General features: G+C 49.4%; 9 protein-coding genes across 9 annotated transcripts; 3 read left to right on the plus strand and 6 right to left on the minus strand.

The window, feature by feature from the left end:
* Positions 1-323: 323 nt before the first annotated feature.
* Positions 324-1,810, minus strand: CI109_105667 (uncharacterized protein; the record flags this gene model as incomplete). The annotated part of the gene is made up of 3 exons (XM_032004172.1): positions 324-390; positions 448-1,544; positions 1,628-1,810. 3 exons carry the CDS (start codon positions 1,808-1,810, stop codon positions 324-326), a joined length of 1,347 nt encoding a protein of 448 aa, XP_031861403.1.
* Positions 1,811-2,237: 427 nt separating this feature from the next.
* Positions 2,238-3,955, minus strand: CI109_105668 (transcription elongation factor S-II; the record flags this gene model as incomplete). Its single annotated transcript, XM_065967709.1, has 9 exons — positions 2,238-2,292; positions 2,416-2,426; positions 2,486-2,665; positions 2,768-2,877; positions 2,935-3,024; positions 3,107-3,391; positions 3,461-3,650; positions 3,721-3,783; positions 3,887-3,955. 9 exons carry the CDS (start codon positions 3,953-3,955, stop codon positions 2,238-2,240), a joined length of 1,053 nt encoding a protein of 350 aa, XP_065823781.1.
* Positions 3,956-4,332: 377 nt separating this feature from the next.
* On the plus strand, positions 4,333-5,159 carry CI109_105669 (mitochondrial 37S ribosomal protein mS41; the record flags this gene model as incomplete). Its single annotated transcript, XM_032004174.1, has 5 exons — positions 4,333-4,435; positions 4,584-4,737; positions 4,803-4,809; positions 4,898-4,980; positions 5,117-5,159. The coding sequence occupies 5 exons, from the start codon at positions 4,333-4,335 to the stop codon at positions 5,157-5,159; spliced, it is 390 nt and encodes a 129-aa protein (XP_031861405.1).
* A 250-nt stretch (positions 5,160-5,409) lies between these two features.
* On the minus strand, positions 5,410-5,706 carry CI109_105670 (uncharacterized protein; the record flags this gene model as incomplete). Its single annotated transcript, XM_032004175.2, has 1 exon — positions 5,410-5,706. The coding sequence occupies one exon, from the start codon at positions 5,704-5,706 to the stop codon at positions 5,410-5,412; it is 297 nt and encodes a 98-aa protein (XP_031861406.2).
* A 685-nt stretch (positions 5,707-6,391) lies between these two features.
* CI109_105671 (uncharacterized protein) lies at positions 6,392-9,161 on the plus strand (the record flags this gene model as incomplete). The annotated part of the gene is made up of 11 exons (XM_065967710.1): positions 6,392-6,405; positions 6,480-6,778; positions 6,858-7,163; positions 7,223-7,245; positions 7,301-8,019; positions 8,100-8,267; positions 8,381-8,425; positions 8,487-8,571; positions 8,722-8,880; positions 8,948-9,057; positions 9,137-9,161. The coding sequence occupies 11 exons, from the start codon at positions 6,392-6,394 to the stop codon at positions 9,159-9,161; spliced, it is 1,953 nt and encodes a 650-aa protein (XP_065823782.1).
* Positions 9,162-9,715: 554 nt separating this feature from the next.
* On the minus strand, positions 9,716-12,402 carry CI109_105672 (uncharacterized protein; the record flags this gene model as incomplete). The annotated part of the gene is made up of 3 exons (XM_032004177.1): positions 9,716-10,641; positions 10,817-11,775; positions 12,005-12,402. 3 exons carry the CDS (start codon positions 12,400-12,402, stop codon positions 9,716-9,718), a joined length of 2,283 nt encoding a protein of 760 aa, XP_031861408.1.
* A 2,484-nt stretch (positions 12,403-14,886) lies between these two features.
* On the minus strand, positions 14,887-16,489 carry CI109_105673 (uncharacterized protein; the record flags this gene model as incomplete). The annotated part of the gene is made up of 5 exons (XM_032004178.1): positions 14,887-15,357; positions 15,473-15,721; positions 15,834-15,933; positions 16,000-16,103; positions 16,169-16,489. 5 exons carry the CDS (start codon positions 16,487-16,489, stop codon positions 14,887-14,889), a joined length of 1,245 nt encoding a protein of 414 aa, XP_031861409.1.
* Positions 16,490-16,813: 324 nt separating this feature from the next.
* CI109_105674 (uncharacterized protein) lies at positions 16,814-18,387 on the plus strand (the record flags this gene model as incomplete). The annotated part of the gene is made up of 7 exons (XM_032004179.1): positions 16,814-16,849; positions 16,935-17,016; positions 17,078-17,220; positions 17,294-17,432; positions 17,494-17,724; positions 17,787-18,056; positions 18,164-18,387. 7 exons carry the CDS (start codon positions 16,814-16,816, stop codon positions 18,385-18,387), a joined length of 1,125 nt encoding a protein of 374 aa, XP_031861410.1.
* Positions 18,388-18,786: 399 nt separating this feature from the next.
* CI109_105675 (uncharacterized protein) lies at positions 18,787-21,292 on the minus strand (the record flags this gene model as incomplete). Its single annotated transcript, XM_032004180.2, has 3 exons — positions 18,787-20,456; positions 20,519-21,108; positions 21,282-21,292. The coding sequence occupies 3 exons, from the start codon at positions 21,290-21,292 to the stop codon at positions 18,787-18,789; spliced, it is 2,271 nt and encodes a 756-aa protein (XP_031861411.2).
* Between the last annotated feature and the right edge of the window lie 162 nt (positions 21,293-21,454).

Below are 21,454 nucleotides of genomic sequence, written 5' to 3' on the forward strand. Positions count from 1 at the left end.
CAATCACACCACGTCGCTTTTTCCTCCCCTTGTCTACATCATACACCTTCATCCCCGTCTCCGAGATATCGACCGTCACCATCCATCAGGGTCTGACGCGATTCAGAGTCGAATACTATTTTGCTATAATCAAGAAAGGTGGGCAGGGTGTCTTCGTTGCGCTGGGGGTGAGTGTTCTTCGCGTCATATATTCTACATGTCGTTTTGTCGAGTAAGAAGAGGTATTTTTTACTGACGGAGATTGTTGTGACTGATAATATAGAATGTGCGCCCGCCGTTCGACGTACTGCGCGAAGTGTATCATGGTGTGAGGGAGATCATGTTTAACGAGTATAAGGAGGCGGACCAGCAAGGAGATTGACGTTGCTCAAAATGTTGTATTCGGATAATCTGCGGTCGTCAGCGTAAGCGATGAACACCGTGAGAAAAGCAACCGACTAGACTCACCGGTGGAAATCATGCACACTGTTGTCGAGCTCTTTCGAGACGTTATAACCCAAAAACACCTGTGTCTTGTTATTGATCCCGAATCTGCACCTCTCCTCATCAGGTGGAGCAGGTGCGATCGCCACAGCCAGAGTCTTCGCCATCGTATCCACGGGAAAGGCATATCGATCGATCACTCCTCCTCTTCCCCAACCTTGGCCATAGACCGATATCGCGAAATGTTTCAATTTGCGTAATGGCGCCACTGTCAATTCGTCTGGTTTGAGAACCTCGATCTCAGTCACTGGGACGAAATTGCTCCCCTGAGCATATGCAGGGGTAGTTCGTGTGATCGAAATTGGGATTTCTAAGGATATAAGATTAGGGAATCCCTCCACGATAGCTTTGATCATCCTCTTGAAATCTAATAAGTTTCGAGGAACACCACCTGATCCTCTTTGATTATCCAGATGAAGGACTTCAAGTTCCGAGTTCCCCGCACGACGACAGAAAGATTCGAATTCGACCATTGTGAAGCCACCGACAGATGCCGCTCGTACTTTTGTGATATTCAAATGGCCGGGATGTCGAAAGGATATGATCCTCGCCAAGTCGGAGAGAGGAAGACCTACATTCGAAGTGTCCAAAGTGCAAATACGAGGATGTCTTCGATTGAAGTCGGTCAGATAGTCGATATATCGTTGTGATTCGTTGACCCCTGCGCCTCCAAGCCCAATCCCAATCCCAAGGGCGGATGAAGGAGCATCAAACACTACATCGATATAATGTTCGATCCACATCCCATCTGCAACAAAGACAGGCGGTTCCAACTCGTCCAAATCCATCTCAGACTCGAAGAGCCATTCCGTCCTTAGATTGACAACGATCCACTGACCCCCATCTTCCACTTTCAGACTCCATAGATTGTCAAAGGTCGATTTCCAAGTACTGCTCGATAGATGGGCGAGATAATCGATTTTACGAGATGCAGTTCGGAGGTTTGGGAAGTCGTCGAGGAGGGTCGAGATTAGGGCGAATTGGATAGTTGGATTAAGGTCGAGTTCTGGATCGGTGATGACTATGTCTCTAACGGCGTAAACGTAGATTCGTCCACGGGGCTAGTCATAAATAGTGTACCATATCAGCTCAAGCAAATAATGACGATATTGCTCTGTGGAGTCGAGCTCGAACTCGCACTCACATTGTACAAGTCAAGGATGTCTTTCACAATATCATACGGTACAGATCCCCATACCTCCTCCACGACCGAAGGGAAGAAAGACCGTTCGAGTGTCAACAACTTGCACTGATCTTTCTTCTCCATGAATGAGAAGATGGAGCTCATCAGCTCGGGAGTTTCGTATACCCTTCTTGCGCTGCTCATCCTCGGACTGCGGTGGGTGGGTGGTGACGATGGTTCTGCTAACGGATTGATGATTCACATTGCAAAGAGAGTAAAGCGGAGGAAGGTTCCCACTTATCGTGCGGAAGTGGGAGGTAGAGTGTGGGCTAGGTGGCAACTGTACTAGTCCTTCCTTTCGTCCTTGCTTCCCCTTCGGATCCGGATTATGGACGAGCTGAAACGATGACGCCACGATATACCTTTGTTGTTGTTGTTTTTGATCGTGAGACATGTAGTGTTTCCACATAAATCATGTGTTACTTTTAAGACATACTACAGTTTGGAATGATACTGCATGACTATGGCGATGCTCTCATGCATACAGCTTCCCAACGGTCTCTCCAGGGATGATACACCAACAGCTCTCATGACAACACTATCTCGTCCTTCGCTTGTGCCTACAATGACGCTAGCTAAACTTCCATCGGTTGCCACAATTCTGCGATGAATATATGATCAGCATTCTGCAGTCAAGGGCATACACGAGCTGTCAGACTCACTGTACATCTATATAATTTGCAACATGCCAAAAAGCTGCAAGTCAGTACATGTCCTCGATGTGCGTCGGTGCAGATTGAAATACGTACGATACAAATGTCTATATTACACAACGATATCAGCACAGTCGCAAAGACTGGGAAGACCATTATCACTCACAGTCATAGGCTCATCCGCACTTCTCGTCTGCATCTGATAATAGGTACACTTCCTCTGTTGACATCTCCCACACTTGAAAGCGTCCGTCTCTGCTTGTGTCTCCCCAACAGCCTTGGCTTTAAACAGGTTGTCGCTCGCAATCTTCTCCTTGAGGGCTCGGACACTTTCCGAGGCCATCTCCTGCGACGAGCAAATGTATCAGCTTGATTCGATATAGGAGGGTCACGCCATCCGCAGTGATACACCGATCATGTATGGACAGTATTTTCTGCCTGTACTCACATCTTTGGACATGTTGGCGACCTTGTCCGTGCTGATGTATCCCAAAACGATCTCATTTCTCAAAGCCGGGTTACCCTTATCTTTCAAGTTTAGGAACAATGATCGCATCTCTAGCGAGATTGAGACTGGTCAGCGAAGCCCTAAGCATAATTCCAACGTGCACTCACTCGCTCGATAGTCGTTGCCTGTTGAAAAGTTCATAGCCTTGTATGCGGCCTTTTCGATCCCCACCGCTCGTTCTGTCAATATCTTCTTCTCTACGTAGTTAGCAACATCAAGTGTCAGCGTAATGTTCCAGCGACTCGAGTATGACAGAGGCCCGTGCGAGACGTCACTCACGAGCAGTACTGTCCCCCGCCAGCGCATCGTAAATCATGACCACACACTTATCTCTCACACTGTCTGCCGCACCTCCCTCATCACTCGCATCGGCTCTTAACGAGTCGGCTATACCGTCCAATTTCGCTGTTCGTGGTGTCGTACGTAATGAGTCGATGGTGGAGAGTGGTTGTCGTGGTGGTGGTGAGGATGAAGATGCTGTTGTTGGTTTGACATCGGGTGTCGAGCTCGTTGCGGCGGCGGTGGGAGGGGTAGGCGCAGCTGGGGAAGCGGCGGACGATGAACCTAAACGGTCAGGAACAGCGGTGAGTAATGACCTAGTTCTCGCTGCAAGCAAGGCAAGCGCAAGCTCACCCTCCGCCTTGACACGTTTAGCACCCCCATCCTCTTTCTTCACCTCCTCTCCACCATCCGTTCTCTTTCTCTTCTTCTTGTTCTCATCAATCACTTCTCTCCACGATTTGACTATCTCTTTCGCCAGAGCCCCGATGGCTGCAGAAGAGTGATTTCGAAGCTTGGCAATGGCTACTCCTGCTTTTGATGACTAGGTCAAAAGACAGACATATCAGTGCTGGGCATACCATGTTCGAAATGATAGCTTTGAGATGACTTACTCGAAGGAGGTCTTCTGTTGGCTCAACCTCTGCTTTCAACTTTTTCAGCAGTCTCGTCACGTCCTACGGATTGACAGGAATATCTGTCAGCACAGTCTTTCGCGGCGAACAATGACAGCTAGCAGAACATGCCAGGCCAACATGCCCGTCGTGCGTTCTCACTCACCTCGGTCTTGCCAGCTTGATTAGCCTCATTCAGCTCTTTCACAGAAGCAGTAAGAGCCGCCGCGTCCATTTCGTCTTCGTCCTCTTCACTGTTCTTTCGATTCGAGCGAGCGCTGAATGACAGTCTGGGCAAAGGACACGAGTTACAAGTGACGAGTGATGAGATGAGTAATGACAACAAATTGAGATAGCGATGAAAGGACGACGGTATTTGGTCACAACTGGATTCGTTTCCCGTCTTTACGTAACGCTAACATGAATGTCTTTGCGCAACGGACCAAAAGTCGAATTTCGTTCATGTTGCTACCAACGTCAACCTATACCGAGTGCTCGTCCAACGATTGTTCATATTGCATAAACTCAAGTAGGGGTCGGAAACAACAGACGAACGGTTCTCTGGTCACCTTCACTATCGATATAACGAAATAGTGCAACGTTACAATCGCCATGTTTCTCGCTTCTCTTCGCGCTTCTTCGTCCCGACTCCCTTCTCCTAGGTTGTTTTCCACATCGTCAAGAGTGATGGAGAAGGCTCGTCTTGGTCCTTCAAGTGAGTACTAGCTCACTGCCTTTACTTGCTGGAAAGACTCCCTACTGCCCAATCACCCTGACATGCTGCTTCTCTCCTACCTTTTCCTGCTCTCTGCTCGTGCTCGACTAATCATCAGTGTAAATGCTAACTTGACACTCCTGTCTAGCCGAAACACCCACACCTGAAGCTCTGCTCATCAAGATCGGTCGTAATGCCGATAAGAAATTGACTCCTTTTGCAGAATCTTGGGAAAAGCTGAACGAGGTGTGGTTGAGGACGCAAAAGCTACAAGATCTAGGACTGGGTATCAAGGAGAGGAGGTGAGTTCGACTCGCTGGTCATGTCCACTGTTGTCGAGATTTGGTGCTGATCGCTGACTTTGTAGATATATTGTGCGTATCGCCATTCTTTGATACACGCACCGAACGACTTGACGTTGAAAATGATGTACACTGATACTGATATTTTGATCGGACGTAGCTCTGGGCATTCTCAAAATACTCTCAGGGGAACAACCCGTCGACATTCATTCGTCCTCCCAAGCCACCAAAGAAGGTCAGAGGGTGAGTGATAGATCGTCCATACTTTCCGCATTTGACCCAAGGACGAGAACGAAAGCTAATTGTATATATGCTCTTTCCCTTCTTCCGTTGCTATTACTTCCTACAACACTCGATAAAACGACCTGACTAAATATAGATGGGGACCTAAGATCCAGAATGGTGTGAGGGTCCGAGAGTAGATAGAAATTATATGCATGTGGTAGTACAATAGTTGGTTGCGGAGAGATACTGGGTAGTGGATGCCCAGCATGAAGTGAACAGTCAATCAAAAAGATGTGTATTTGTCGAAGGACGACCCATGTGATCGTCGTCGGTGTTTTTTGGCTGCAAGAGGATCAGCTCAACGTACAACAAGGGTGGGAGTGAAGCTACGCCCTTTGTGCGATGAAGGATGAACATATCACTCACTGTGTTACTCCCTGAACGGAATCATCTCTTCGCCTCGGTCCCGCTCGTACTCGCAACCACGCCCGCCGTGCTCACTGCAGCACCCTCTCCACCCACCAACTCCTTTGTGATTCTCTCCCATTCCACCGCATCTTCTCCTTCTCTCCCTTCTCTCTTCTTCTTACTCTCTTCCCACTTCCAGCTCGCCAATTCTCGCAGCGTATGACCTGACGGAGGTGCAGTTCTCGGATTCGTCTCGTTGAGATGGAACGCCAAGAAACCGGTGAATATCCCGAGAAGGGGGTCGAGGGTTCGTGAGAGTAAGTAGGCTTTTGGCATTGCGCGTTGTGTTGTTTAAGTGGTGATACACCGAGTCCTCGATATGTAGTTTCGGGTGCGATGGTGTATTGACGGATGGTGTGTTCGCGGGTGAAGAGTATGGAAGCAGTCGATCAGAACAGATCAAAAGGGAGTATGTATGTACAAAGTCACGGCCAACGATGCCGGAATTATACCACGACGGGCGAGCTGGAATCCAATTAACTCCCCTTTATGATGACGTTGACACGTCCCAAATACTTTGTTGTAATTTCAATAATGTCAATCCCATCTGCTGACTACTACTTGTAACTCGTCGTCGCGGCAACTAACTGACACCTATCATCCATCATCATCATCCTCATCAGACACGTAGACGTAGACATACACGTGCACCTAGATCCCCTCGCCACCCATCTTACATAGACATAAAGTTAGACATTAGATTGTTGTTCATCCTGGATCCATTGGTTCACAACTTGATAGTTTTAGGAAACGACCCTCCACTGCTCCACTCACGCGATATCACAGCACTTCGTTACCCTCGGGTCAACTTCGCTCTGACCCCTTCCTTTCAGACGGACCCTCGTCATAGCTACCTGCACCGCTTCGGGCCCCGTTTCAACCGTTCTGTACTGCATCCAACCGACCGAAGCCTGCACACTCATTTTAGCGCCACCCAATACAAAGGATCCAACCAGTCATCATGGTGTCCACACGGTATGTCACCGAGTACCCTCTACACCCTCTGCATAGAAACCATCATTGTATCACTAACACGCTGCCATTTCTAGGAGCACTTCGCGCGCTCCTTCCACACCGCCTCCACCTGATAGTACTGCCAGTGTACCCGCCACCATCCCTCCTTCTTCCCCTCCTCAGGCTATCGAAATGACCACCACCCTCTCCAAGACTTCAGACACGACCATAGCGACACCGGGTGGAGTGGTCCGTGTTCGTCCGTTCCGGTCTTCGTCGAACGCTCAGCTGAAAGCTGTTTTGAGTTTCACGCCGAGGGTTTCCGCGCTGGATAGGACGAATGCGAAATCACAGACCGACGAGTTTAGAGGATTCTTTGTGCTCTTCTGGATTGGTGAGTGGAGGTCTTCGCCTTAACCGTGGTGAGATGAATTGGAGCGATAGCTTATACTAAAACTGTCTTTGACATATAGGCCTTGGACTACTCTTCCTGCGCACATCCCTTCAGTCATGGGAAGAGAACCGAACTCCCCTATCATGGAACTTTGGTCGTCTCATCACAGGAGACGCTCTCGTCCTAGCACTGTCCGACTTACTCATGGTGACCGTCATGTTGGTCTGCGTGCCATTTGTCAAGGCGCTCCAATATCAGTGGTTCAGCTACTATCCGACCGGGTTGATCATACAACATGTGTTCCAGGCGATTTACCTCGGGACTGCTGTTTGGTGGGGGTATCATAGACAGTGGTATTGGGTCCAGTCGGGATTCCTCGTTTTGCGTGAGTGAGGCCTTCTGCTCTCACTGGGCACCCCGCTGACGTCCTTACCATCTCTCCAGATTCCATGTCAAGCATGATGAAGGTGCGTTCTGTGTTTACCCCCATATGAATATTCGCTCACATCCTACCACGCTCAGATGCACTCATACATGTCGCACAACGGTATGCTCGCAACCGTCTACTTCCGACTCCAAAAAGAGAAGGCTCTGTTGGAAGATGCTATCGCGCGGTACCCCGGTGGTCGAAAAGCGCTCGTTGAGGAAGCCGCCCTCCGTCAAGCTGATCTCGAGGCTGAAGAAGCTCGAGGAGTAAGCATCACACCCGGCGGTACCTCCGCTCCTGGGACGCCCGCACCTGGTACACCTAGCGTACACTTCCCCACCGAGTATTCAGCGGGCTACGAGGACCCCAGTGCGACCTTGAGGAGACGATTAGGAAGTCTATCCGAAGCCAGCGCAGGTGTTTCGTCTTCCGTCAAAGATAAGGACGGGACACCTGATTCGCTTGCCGCCTCTGCCGAGATTCGACGCCGTCCCAGCCATCTATCAGGCAGAAGGAAAGCTCCGCCTGCGACAGATGCTCTTCCCGCTCCCCATCCGGATTTACCGCTCGGTACATCTCTTGAACCCTCCGCAACTACCTCTCCTCACCCGCCCAGTCCGCCAAACCCTCTCGCATGGTCGTCCAACGAGGAGATCGCTTTGCTCGCGACTAATATCAATGCGATGCAAGAAGAGTTGAAGAGCAATGGCGCGAGGGGTCTGATCTGGCCTCAGAACGTCACCTATAAGCACTATGTCGACTTCATGTTCTTCCCTACTTTGGTCTATCAGCTCGAATACCCAAGGACTACCACGTAAGTGCAATTTTCGTCGCATATTGGTTTGGTATGGATGGTAGGCTGACGCTTTGCTTCTTGCTTCTGCACAAACGCAGTATGCGCCCACTCGTAGTACTTGAGAAGATTGTCGCGACCTTTGGTACATTCTCGCTCATCTACACTGTCACCGAGCACTATATCATGCCAGTCTTGCCAAAAGAGGGAGACTCGCTAGTAAGAAGCTTTGTGAATCTGGCATTGCCAATGCTGGTCAACTACCTCTTGTGAGTGTACCGTTTGCCAATTACGTTTTATGATGCTGACACGTGAATATAGGATCTTCTAGTGAGCTGGTCGCCTACCGAATGGTGCTTGGAGAAGCTGACTTGTTCCGCAGCATCATATTCGAGTGTGTGTGTACAGGATTCGCAGAGTTGTCATAGTAAGTCAGCTGTGAGAAATTGCATGCGTCAGGAAAACTAGCTGATGTAACGTTTGTACAGCTTTGCCGATCGTGAATTCTACCAAGATTGGTGGAACTCGACGTCGTGGGATCAGTTCTCGCGAAAATGGAACAAGCCTGTGCATGTGAGTGCATGCTGTTCATGAGACTATTTATCATTGCATAACGCCCCCCTCTCAATACGTCAAAGGCCTACAATCATCCTTGCTTGGACCAGCGTTTAAAAGACTTGTCCGGCTTATTTGAAGTGTACTGACTTGCTTATCTTTTCGCAGACATTCCTCCTTCGACACGTATACGCCTCGACGATGTCAAGTCTTCAACTCTCACGGACAAGCGCCGCATTCGTTACTTTCCTCCTATCCGCACTATGTCATGAACTCGTCATGGCAGTAGTCACCAAGAAAATCAGACCGTATCTGTTCTTGATGCAGGTGAGCTTGTCATCGATCGGACAGATATCATTGAAGTAGAGTGACACTGATTGGGGAATTGTGGCAGATGGCACAATTACCAATGATTGCACTTGGGAGATTACCGATTGTGAGGAGGAACAAGACGGTAGGAAATATCGTCTTCTGGATAGGTCTCATGGCTGGTTTCCCACTACTGTGAGTAGGCATCGAAAAGCGAGGTGGAATTGAGCGAAGCAGTCGCTGATGTGTTGGTGATTGTGCGTTTTACTCGCAGGGCCATCTGTTATCTGATCTGGTAATGTCAACAAGTGAAGAAGCGTGAACCAACGACTTAACGAGCGTGATGAAGAATATCGGAAGGATGCATTATGTAGCATGGAACATGATTGGTGTATCTCGAGCCTGATCAGCATCGAATAACGGCGCAAATAGGGATTACTGTATTCATACGCTGACATGTTATGAGATCGGAAAGATAAGCTAAGATACTGTTACTACGAGAAACAAATTACTACTACTACTAATACTATCGTCAAGTCAAAAGTTAAACCGAACGAACGAACGAAGATAGGATAGATACAACATCGTCTCTGCTTCTTAAGAAAGGGGTTGCAGAGACGGATGTGTGATAAGAAGAGAAAAAAGATCGAAATACTAATACTGTGTTTTCAAAGTCAATGTCCGCCTTGCCGCCTGCCGCCTCATCAGCCTGATACCTCAATCGAATTGCCACCGCTGCCACCCCCTCGTCATGTCGTCATATCCTCGCAGTCGAGACTATATCGTGTATGTATGAAACCAACGAGACAAAGAAATGAAGTATATCGAATCGTACACCGTATGGCTGGAGAAATCACATGGTTTGTGGCGAGTTACCGTGCTGAGAACTATGGATCGAGCCACCCTGATAGGAATGCACCGAATCTGCCGGCGAGTGAGCCGTAGGTTGAACGCCACCGCCACTGCCGAGCTTGATCTCCTCGTAGCTTGAATCGACGTGAGTACCGTCGTTTGATCGATTATCACTAGCGAGAGGAAGAGGCCTCCATTGTTCAGCCTCCGGTGACTCGGAGCCTGCGGGATCGAAAGTCTGAAGACCGTTATATGACCCATGAGGAGGTTGATAGTTGTGTTGTTGTTGTTGTTGCCCATAGGCATGAGTGTGGGGATAGCCGTGTCCACCGTATCCGTGATGAGGATGACTGTTGTATGGACCCCAGACAGGAAGGTAGAATGGCGGTGGTTGAGGTTGACCTTGGTTCGAAGGTGGGAGAGGAACGTAATGGTATCCCGGAGGAAGATGACCAGTGGTTTGTTGAGAAGGAGGAGCAGGAGCACCGTATGACGAGGTGTTGTTATCGTTTGAGTAGGGAGTTGTCGTGCTGCCGCTGGAGAAGGGCATGAAAGCGGAGGAAACTCGAGTGGTACCATCGTATGCTGGACCGGAAGAAGGACCTTCTCCCGAGGATGCAGAGAGGGGATAGTCGGGAGGAGGGAGCATTTTCCTCTCGTTGTCTACGCCAATCGCAAGCTGCTTCGCGCGAGCTGTGGCTTTCGCCTTTCCAGATTTCGGCTTGACACCCACACTGCTAGCCAAGTGAACCGTAGGAGGATGGTACCCACCACCAGCGAACCATGTTTCGCAACCTGCTCGGATGGCCCACTTGCGGGCACCGCCAGATTGGTCGCCGAAAGGTCGAGGGAGCTTGACAAAGGCTTTGCACATCGAAGTTTGGTGACGAACACCGTTGTAGATCTTGGTAGGGTTTTGGCGGTAGTCTGTAGACAGTGAAAAGCAATAGTGGAGATACGAGGAAGGTGAAAAAGTTATGAGTAAGTGTGGTGAGGTTGGAAGAAGGATGGTTTAGAGAAAGGAATAGAGCAAGAAAAGACGAGGAGAAAACATCACGTCAGCTTTGTTGCACTCAAACTCAAAGTGGCAAACACAACTCACAGGCATATCGCTTCTTGATTGAGTCCGAAATCTCAGACACATACAACTGATGCGGCGGAGGAGCCAACAACAAAGCCTCGCCAATGAGAGCGGCGTACGACATTGGTGGTCTAGGAGCGGGTAGCTCGCCAGGGGCGAGGATTGGTTCGTCTTGTTTGGCAGGCATGGCCATGTGGTGCATACTCCAGTGATAAGGTGATTGCTGTTGATGAGGATGGATGATCGAGCTCGACATAGGTGGCCAAGACGATGATAGCGAGGACGCGTTGGGATTGCCACCTGTGTTGTTACCCCAGCCGTAAGAGGAAGGTGTGTAAGGGGACAAACCGTTGTTATTGTTGCTGTTGTTGTTGTCGGATGATGAGTATGTATAAGAAGGAGGAGGAGGGGGAGGACCAAATTGATAATGAGAATAAGAATATGGTTGGGGATGGGGATGGGTGGCGGGTGTGATCACTTGAGGAGTAGAAGTAGAAGTGGAAGAAGGAGTTGCAGTTGCGGTTGCGGTTGATTGATGATGAGGAGGTACAAAAGACGTGTATGCCTCGTGTTGATGATGATGGTTCTGATGGGTTTGATTCTGGCCATTTACCGAGGGCGCTGATGCAGATGCAGATTCCGTAGTGGCCACCGTAGTATTCCCCGATACAGTTCCCATGCTTGGTCCGGACATGTTGGCAGTTGACCGGATCGTACTGGTACGACTGTCAATAGAAGCTGCTGCTGAAGGCGGAGGCGGAGGCGGAGGAAGAGAGGAAGTCGCAGTGGTGGCGGTGGCGGTAGTAGTGGTCATGACTCTTCTCGGCCATGTGGATGAAGAACTAGAATGGATCGCCGCGTTGTGAGAGAGGGATGAACGGAGAGGTGGGCGAGGAGCCTTGCCGGGTGTGGTCTGGGACATGAAGACATCTTGACCGCATTCCGAAGAAGGGTGATGATGGTGGGAGTGAGGGTGGGACCTGATCGGCGCAAAGGGTTCAAGAGTCAGTCCAGTCAACTTTCACACCACGCCTCATGTATCTCCTTCTAATTGCCACTAGAATAAGCCGACGAACATGCACTTGCAAGAACAAGTGATGTACCTATGTAGATACAGAAGAACAATAGAGGAATTGGATAAAAGATGAAACAATAGCAAAGACAAAAGAACAATAAGAGATATGGATGAAACGTGTTTCTGTGACTCACTGCATGATAGTGGGACCAGTGACCATAAGTGATCCGTTGACACCGTATGTGGAATGAGGAGAAGGTGTGTCCGGGTAAGCAGATTGCATCGGGCTACTGCTGTGTGGATCCGTCTCCAACGTGGGTGTGGACAGATTGACCGAAGTCGAGATCGAACTCTTTCTATTGTATGGCAAGGGAGTTTGTAACAAGGGAGACGAAGATGTGATTGTAGTCGTCGGTGTTGGTGTTGGTGTAGATGAGAGATGTTGTTGTCGTTGTGTGTTGCTGTGATTGTTGTTGTTGAAAGAGGAAGAGGGGTTTGTGGATCGGGAAGGAGGGTTGATATACCTTGACCAGTTGTTGGTACCGGTGGCAGATCGCGTCTGACCAAGAGGTGTTGACGGGACGGTAAACATCGCGTCGGTGACTTTAGATAGAGGACGAGGAGGAAGGAGAGGAGAGATGAGATGCGATACGATACGGTAAATACCAGAGGCGTCGGGAAAAGATACAAGCACACACAGTGTGATAAGGATGGATGATGACAAGTTGTGTTATCAAACAAGTTTCAAAGGTAACTTTCGGTGTGTAGATGTGTAGATGAGAAAGATAGATTGTGTGAGGAGAGGAAAAATGGGATGTGTGTGTCTGTGTGATTGTTAGTTATATGCCGAAGGGAATGAAGGGAACAGATGGGTGCTTGGGTACTTACGTCCGAGTCGATGCACGGTAGGTTGGTCTTTGTCCTTGCCCCCGGGGAAGTGGGCTCGGCTTGAGGGTGAAGGGGTGAGGACGTGCGAGTGCACGAAGAGAACAGGAGGAAGAAGAAGAAGAAGTGAATGGTCCGAGAGGCTGAAGCTGAGCAAGGGATAAAACAGAGCCGTGTGATTGTGTATGTAACTTTATTGTCTGTGTGTGTATCAAACAGAAAAAGAAAGAGGAATGTGTAAGAGGGAACAATGATCGATTTATTTATTTATTTCTTCTGATCAAGGGGTAAGATGTTTTGAATAAACAATTGACGAGACGGTGATGTCCTTCTTTCTCTCATGCATTACTCAACTTGATCTGGTGAGGTATGGATCGGTCATCCGGAGCTGTACACCTCGGAGATACGGTACGATCGGATCACGTCTTGACTTCTGTTTGACTGATCGGTCGGTGAAACGAATCCAACACGGGGTCGGTCCGGTCAGCTTGACAATAATAGCATCAACGTTGACGGACAGTGTCTGCCCCGCGTCGAGCAAGAGCAAGGCGGTAAAGCAGAGCATGCTGACAGCAGCGATTAGTACAGGTATCACATCACTACCTCATCAGTGGCTTTTTCGCTTTAGGGTGGTCAATCCATCATGCTTCGTAGTGACCCTACTAGGGTGAGTACTGTAAGCCCTACAGTCGATCTGATTGGCAGCTGATGTGTGTTCACAATTTGCTTCCTATCGCATCTCTGAGAGTCTCACCTTCTCTCATACTGCCGTAGTGGCGGATTGGGATACTGATGTAGAGCGAATTGGGTTTTGGGGTCCTTCTGTCGATCGACTTCGACGCTTGGCTCATCAATCAATCATCTGAACGAACCGTGCAAGGTCGACCTCAATTTCAAGCGATAACGCCATCCACCACATGTGATATCTTCTTCTGCTTCTGCTTCTGCTTCTCCCCGTTCGGTTCGACGGGGCGCAAGAGCCATATCGTACGGCGACCAAGGCAGTGCACCGGTCTGTATAGGTTGAAGTGATGGTTCGTGCACGTATATGCCGAGTCAACATCGTTCCTATTGCAGATAGGAATGAGTGGATGCATTACTTCTAATGTTGGAATCATCAGCAGCAGAAACGGACGGACGTGAGGACCGAACTCACCGAGATGCCTTTGACACATGTGTGTTGTGTCTGTGTGTGCGGTCAATACGTGTCAGATGGTGTGTTGTGTGTGTAGGCGTGTATGTATGTGTGTGTGTGTGTTTGTATAAGGGGTGGGGATTCATCGCAACGCATTGACCTCTACGCCTATGCGAGTGCACGGAAAGAGAAGGAAGAGCGGACAGACATCTGATGTTGAATGATTCAACCCGCTCGTCTGTTTCTTGTCTCGGAATCAATTCAGGAACAATCCAACTCCGTAACAAGAGTGGCGTTTCAGACTGTGCCTTTTCGTTTTTTCAGATTCCCGATCATGTATGATGAATGCAGGAATGAACGTTGATTGATCATTGAGTAGAACACAAGCATAAACGTGGGTGATATAACCATCTGCATTGCGATGTGATGATCTGTGTACTGTGTCTTGTTCATCTATCCCCTGTGGAAAGAAACTATGTTGACGGTGTTACCGGGTCCCAAGTGACAGTAACTTCTTACAGCGATACCAGGTACCAGTCGATCCCATATGACATGCATTCACTCTGTACAGCTTGCAGTCGGTCGGCTGTCTTCTGCTCTCCGCGATGGCCGGCCTCCGACCTCCACTTAGCTCCACATTCTAATTCTGTTCTATGTTGACCAGCCCGTCGCACAGACATCATCCCGCCAAGCCACCCCCGCACACCGGACATGAAGAATACACAAAGAACGCCATACCCCTCAGTCTATGCTTCGCATCGGCGAAACTCTCACCGTTAGACCGGAAGCTGCGGCATATTCCCGAGATTGGACGCCGAGGGCGAGTCATCGATCGAAAGAAGGAAGAGGTGATAAAGCGAGAACGAGCATATAAATACATTCGGTGTCGGTGTGCTGACGCAAACAGCTGTGCAGAAGTCCGGCGAGAGGTTTCGATCGCGTTGTACTCGGGATACGCATGACAGATACAGTCAAACGGATGGCGTGATCGTCTTTCGTGATGGGTGGGTGTGCTCGTGTCATTATTGTCGTTCAACTTCATTCTCTCGTTCAACTTCATTCTCCTACTCGCGCTCGTTTCGTACTTGGTCCATCTTCCTCGTCTTCGTCCAGATCTAATGGATCCTGCCATATCCCCAGAGCTAGCGCTTCCGTGTCCACCCCTCCAAGCTCGGGACTAAGTCCAGGCGATCGACTCGGTTCTCTTCTTCTTGCCTGTCGAATCGGTTGCTCCTCTTCCTCTTCCTCTTCTTCTTCTTCTTCTGGCTGTTCAGGCCAATCAGGACTACCTATCGGTTCTGCTTCAACCTCCGCCGTTTCTTTCCCCTGATCACCCGCAGACCCGACCGCTCTTCGTTCTTTCTCACTGATCACAGCGGGTGTGCCCTTAGCCTTCTCGTCTCGTCTTAGACCGCCGACAAGGAACGGTTTGTTGAAAGCGTCAATGAGCGAAGTGACCTTTGTAGCTCCTAACCCTTTGACGTTGGACAAGACTTTGGCAGATTGTTTGGATATGTGAGCGAAGGACTGGCAGTACAACAGGACGACACATCAGCAAATCATCGCATGAAACACAGGTGTACCACAACAAGCTGAAAGACGAGGAGGTAGGGACTGTGGTCATGATCAACATGCAACTCACGCCAAATTGAGCAGCAAGATTATCCGCATCCGTCTTATTCACCTTCCTCCCACTGGTCAACACATGTTGTAGTTGATCATGATACGTCTGCTGTACTCTCTCTTTCAACGTGTCTGCTGATTTATGTTCAAAAGCCTTGAAACATGTCAGGTACTGAGCCACTTCTTCGTTGGACCAAGCGACGAAGACGGTGAATTCGTTGATGATGGCTATTTTGGTTAGTTCCCGTAAGGATTGTTGGTGTTCGCCCTGTAGACGAAGAATAGATACGTCAGCCATATGCTTCACCACGAGTTGTCATGGCCCACAAAGCTGGAGGGAGGTGTTCTGGTGTTTCTGGGGAGACGATATCACCACTTACTACATCACAGAGGACCAAGACAATACGCAGGTTGTAAGACGCTCTCATCTTTTCTATACGTTGATGTATATATTCCGGATGTAAACGGTGGTATTTGAGACTATATTATAGGATTATGAGTCAGCTTAGCCTATGTACAGGTGACGGATATCGCACCCTTACTCACCTGAGGAAGAGCACACCGTTATGCGTTCCCACTTGATAATCCGCTACGATATCACCAATCTCAATCCCAACATTACGAATCGAACCTAGGACAGGATTCCGTCTCTACAAGACACACAAATAAAGGTTATCAGCGCCGCTCTCCACCAAAGATTTAAATCATAATTTACCTGGACAGCACTGTAGATTATACTGTTCTTACTCGCTGCTGGTCGATTGATAGGTTTCGACGAACCAGCAACTTGCGGCTGCCCAGCAGAAGCAGTAGCAGTGTTCGCTTCAATCCCAGCAGGAGAAGGAGCGGGCGACTCTTTAGGTATAGGCGGTAATCCTCCCGAAGCGTTACGCAGCGATCCTGATGTAGTGCTCGTGGGCTGTCCTGCGCCATTGGTTTTGAGGAAGGACGAGGCGGACTGAAAGCCCGCTGGTGAAGGTTGAGGTGGAGGCATCGGTGTCGAACCACCAGCAGCGGAGGAAGGGTCGTCAGTCATGATGCAAAGGCGACTGTGTGCTATTGATACAGTCTAGTAGTGATGGGCATGGTCCGAGTGGTGTGTATGCTTGATATTGATCACAGAGTACAAGTATACCGCTATAGAGAGATCATAAAGATGAGTGGACTTGTCACCATTGACGTCAGCTACAACCAGGCGCAAGATGCCACAAGCGATATATCGCCGAATTACCGAAGATACCACGCTTCTCAGCGAGTTCAAGTTGTAAACAAACACGAGGATATCAGGCGCGTTGTCGCCACTGCTATCTTTTGTCGCAGTCGCATCCATTTTACTTCAACCATACCTTGACAGTTCAACATGGCAGCTCCCACATCCTCAAGAGGGGTCAAGAAGGTAAGTCACCGACTAGCTACAGCTTCTGACTCCACGCCTCGCTGCGCGTTGTGCTCAAGCTGACTTGATCGTGTGACGAACATAGGTTGGGAAGGAGAATGCGCCTCCGACAAAGACGAAGAGTAAATCAGGCATAGAGGCGGATGGGGAGGGCGATACCTTCGGAGGTAAGCTAGTCACTGGTGTGTTCTCCTCAACTGCGAAAGCTCACTTGCCGCGTGCCAACAGGCTACTCAGGCGAGGAAGATGGACCGAAGAAGTCGAGTAAACCAACTTCCAAAGTTGGACGACCATTACAAGCCTCAGGAGAAGCGGAGGACGATACGAATGATACGCGCTCAACAGCAGAGCTGAGACGGAAGCTGAACGCGGTACGTTACCCTCCATTAGCTTCGATGATAGAAGCAAATGTTGGCAAGCTAATTTTTTGTGCCTATCACGCAGATGACAGCTGAACGGGATAGATTACGGACTCAGAGGGATACGTTCTCGAAGCAATTTGAAGAGCTGTCAAAGACCAGATCGACTGATGTTGAAGGGTTATTCGAGAAGTACAAGCAGAAAGCGGAGATACAGGCGAAAGGTGAGTTCACGTCAATTCCTGCCGTCGAGGGCAAGTACTGATCGACCTGACAAACTCGCAGCGCAAAACGATATCATTGCTAGTCAGACCGCCTTGACCGAGAAGCTGCAAGCCAAAGTCCAAACTCTGGAGAAAGCACTGAAGGAGGCGAACGGCTTACCGTCGGCTGGAGGACCTTTCGAAGCGTCATCGTCGTCTTCATCATCGTCAAAAGCGGATCCAAAGGAGATCAAAGCGTTGAAGGAGGAATTGGCAAAGGTCAAATCGGAGAGCAAACACCGGGATGAGAAGTGTGAGCAAAGAAAATATCACGTATGGGTGGAGTGATTTATGCTTAGCTATTTTTTTTCACAGACGCCCAACTGCAACGCGAATACAAAGCGGAAGTCGAACATTCCCGCTCACTCCAAGCATCCGGAAGAGGTTCAGTCCCACCCACCGCTAGTTCCGTCGCTGGAGTCGCAGGTGTGAGCCACACAACTGCCGAAGAATCAGAGAAGGACGCAGCTTGTATTGCGCTCTATGAGGATCTGACAATGTTGAGCATACCGAACGTCAAGATCAAACCATCTCGATTAGGGAAAGAAATGACTTTCAACTGTATCATGTCTGTTGCCGAGCAAAGTGAGTTGCGGCTACTCCGACCGACTACTATGTAACCCCTTCTTTTAACGGACTACCCGAGTTGTCGAGACTTAATGCTGAAACTTGTTTGATTGTTTGTGCCCCAGGTCTCAATTTCAAATTACGATGTTATACAGAACTTGACAAATCGAAAGATAAGCCCGAATACGTCAAGACGGTCCATTATCTTCCAGAACTATTACAACATGAACCAGAAGCGTTTGTGACAAAACTAGATTATTTCAGTACGGAATTCGTTATCCCCAGAGATCAATTAGGAGGTTTCTTTGTGGAGTTGCGATCGAAGATGGGTTCAGAGGAAGAGGAGTAGTGGTCATCCCATCGGGGTAGAGCTATGTGTAGGGCAGAACAGGATAGGATAGACCAAGATGGGATACTACAGGGTATGTTCTTGATGTGCGCAGTGTATAATATTTCTGGGCTTTAGAGGGATGTCAATGCCTACTTACTATCATGATCCCTGAGATCCGAGTGCGGTCACTTCACTCGGTGTACATCAATTGACTGATCGGGCCTGATCGCATGGACACGTCACTGAACCTATGCATGTATGTATGTGTATGATATGGCCGATATGATATCGTTAATGTGTTAATAGCAAACTGGTGGGTACAATAGTAAAGCGGTACCCAAAAATATAGCAGTGAGAAAAAATTGGTAGCTTGACACACAGGCAACTAACTCTGCAAAACAACACTGAGTGGCACATCTACAACCTCATACTCCTTCTCTTGTTCTTGAACCATCCCGTCAGACTCTTCTTTTTCTCCTCTGTCGCAACCGCTCCTCCAGTCATCTCATCATTCTCCGATCCTCCTCTTGACTCGACACTGACCACCCCCGCAGATCCTAATCCTGATCCTGAACCAGAACCTGAACCTGAAGCAGATCCTTGTGATCCCGTCTCTCCCAGTGCAAAGCTCGATGCACAGCTTGAGACACTTGGGTCGAGATCTGGTGTAGTGGGAGAATGACCTAGATCACTCGCTGAAGCGACTTGTGAGCTCAGCTTCGATCGACGTTGGACCAGTACACCTTGAGGCATGGATTGTGATCGAGGGATCGATTGTACCTGTCTCGGTTGAATCTGTTCGAGTGGAGACGCTAATCTATCTTGGACCGTTTGAGGTGGAGTTCGAGCTTTTACATCTTGGTAAGATATTGAAGGGGGATCCGCCATATCACGCTGTTTCACCGCCACGCCTCCACTCCCAGGTCGACGAGCTTCAGCGACGAGACCAGGCATCGACATGCACGCGGACCAGTTCGGTAGGAAAGCTCGAGGTCGGAAGTGTTCGCCTTGACCTTCAAGTACTTGGTGAGGGCAACGGACGCCACCAAACAAGAGGACCTCTGCTCCGCTGACATCGTCTTCCGGTGCCGGACTTTTCCTTCTTACTTCGACAAAAGGCGATAACCAAGCAGGTGTAGTCACTACACACCCGAAAATCTCTCTCGATGACCGACCTTGGAAGCTTGGCAAGAGGGAGAGCAGGAAGCTTTCGATCACGGACGGTAAAGGTGCTGGCATGCTTTGAGGAAGGACATGAATCAGACTAATTGGCATGCCGGGTGTCGATTCGGCCTTGCTCGACTTTCCTCCTTGACGAGCCAGATGCGGGGCAACACCGGTTGTGACGACAACCGCTTGGTGCAGCATCTCTTGCAAGGCTTTCTGAGGCTGGAACTCGGACATAGAGGGGACAAAGTTGATGACGGCGTCAAAGGCACTGCCTTGACCGGAATAAGTAGCTTTGGCGTCGTTCGCCTCGGAAAGCTTGAGAAGACTGCCCATGATGCTATCCCTCGAGCCGGAACCCAAGCGGGATCTTGAAGGGCGGGGTGTGATATCGTTGGTCGCAGTCATGGATGAATCGGAAAGCCCCCGAGGCAGTTCTGCTTTAGGGGTTTCAGCTGATGAAGGGATAACGGTTGTGCTTTTGTCGCTTGCGACTGAATCCAATGAGCCGCGGCGAGAAGCAGCGCTCAGACCCAAGCTGGACATCACCCGTCGTCTGATTGGTGGGGTTCCCGGCGGCGAGTTGGATGCCGTCGATGCGAACGAGTTGTGTCTAGATCGGCCCTGCGCAGACATGGCGAGGTTGCTCGAAGAACGGGAACGGGATCTTGATTGTTGAGCGAGAGTGGTTGCTTGAGCCAGGAGAACAGTAAGAGCGTGAGCTGCACTGTCGTTTGATTTGGTCGGAAGCGTAAATGGTTGAATGGTAGGGTATACTGTGCGGTCGGGAGATGACATGAGGTGCGAGGGAGATAACAGAGCCTCGATCGCGGGGAGTGTTTCGTTCGAGCCAACAAGTAGGAGTGTGTTGGAAAACGTAGGGTTGTACAATATTGGTGCGAGTGCGTCTGTTGTTACACCTGATTAAGATAATCCGTTAGTCATGTTGATAGGCATGGAGATGCAATCTAAAACCACTCACTTCCTAGAGCAAGGACGACCCGATGTCCATCCATCCATGCTTCCGCTCCTGCTTGAGTTTCTGAGAGATCCACAATCCATTGTGCTTTCCTTGGTCTCGATTCACTTGTGCGCCCTCCGCTATTCAAATGTGCTCTTTCCTTTCCCTTCTCCGACGATCTCTTTCCTTGACTGTCAACCGACTCTACACGACCTCCTTGAGAAGATTCACTGACCACTCGTCTGGTCGATTTGGTATTCGCACCACCATCATTGAGCTTGTAAGCAGATGGAGGTGGTCCGCGTTGAGGCTGTGAGGATGATGAGCTGGCATGGTGATAGTTTTCAGGTACGACGTCGAGACTTGATGGTGGTCGACTTGATGTGCGCGAGGGGGTCGAGCTCGGATTTTCACGTCTCGCTTTCGAGTCGTCTGATATCGTGCTGCGCGATAAGGAAGAAGATGATGCAGAGGGAGAGATGGTCGATAGGGGCATGCGGATAGGTGGTGGAAGTGCGGTAGCAACTTGCGATGTCATCGTGTTGTGTGAAGAGGCCAGCCAAGGCTCGGCCGAAAGGAGTATTGAGGGCGCGTTACGCTCAGATACGTTGCTAAAATGCCAAGAGAAAGAAGATGATCAGAAAATGTAACTCTACATGAGTGTTTATGTATGACAAAGGAGGCATGAATTGTTGGAAAGCGAGTTTTCTCGTTGAAAGGACAGCGAGGCAAGTCGGTCTGACGACGAGTAGGGTTCTCTCTCATAAGCGCAGTCGGCCAACACGCAGCGATCATTGCGTTGCGCAGGCGAAGTATATGTCTGATGGATATGATGCCCACGGACCAACGTGAAGACGATTACTCACCACTTGCATATACGTCCTACTGCTTTGCGGGCGCGCTATCTGTTATCGATATGGATTTGATGTCAAGGTTTGTGATTGATTATTTCAATAA

Source organism: Kwoniella shandongensis, chromosome 10 (assembly GCF_008629635.2).
Source record: "Kwoniella shandongensis chromosome 10, complete sequence".
Taxonomy (NCBI): domain Eukaryota; kingdom Fungi; phylum Basidiomycota; class Tremellomycetes; order Tremellales; family Cryptococcaceae; genus Kwoniella; species Kwoniella shandongensis.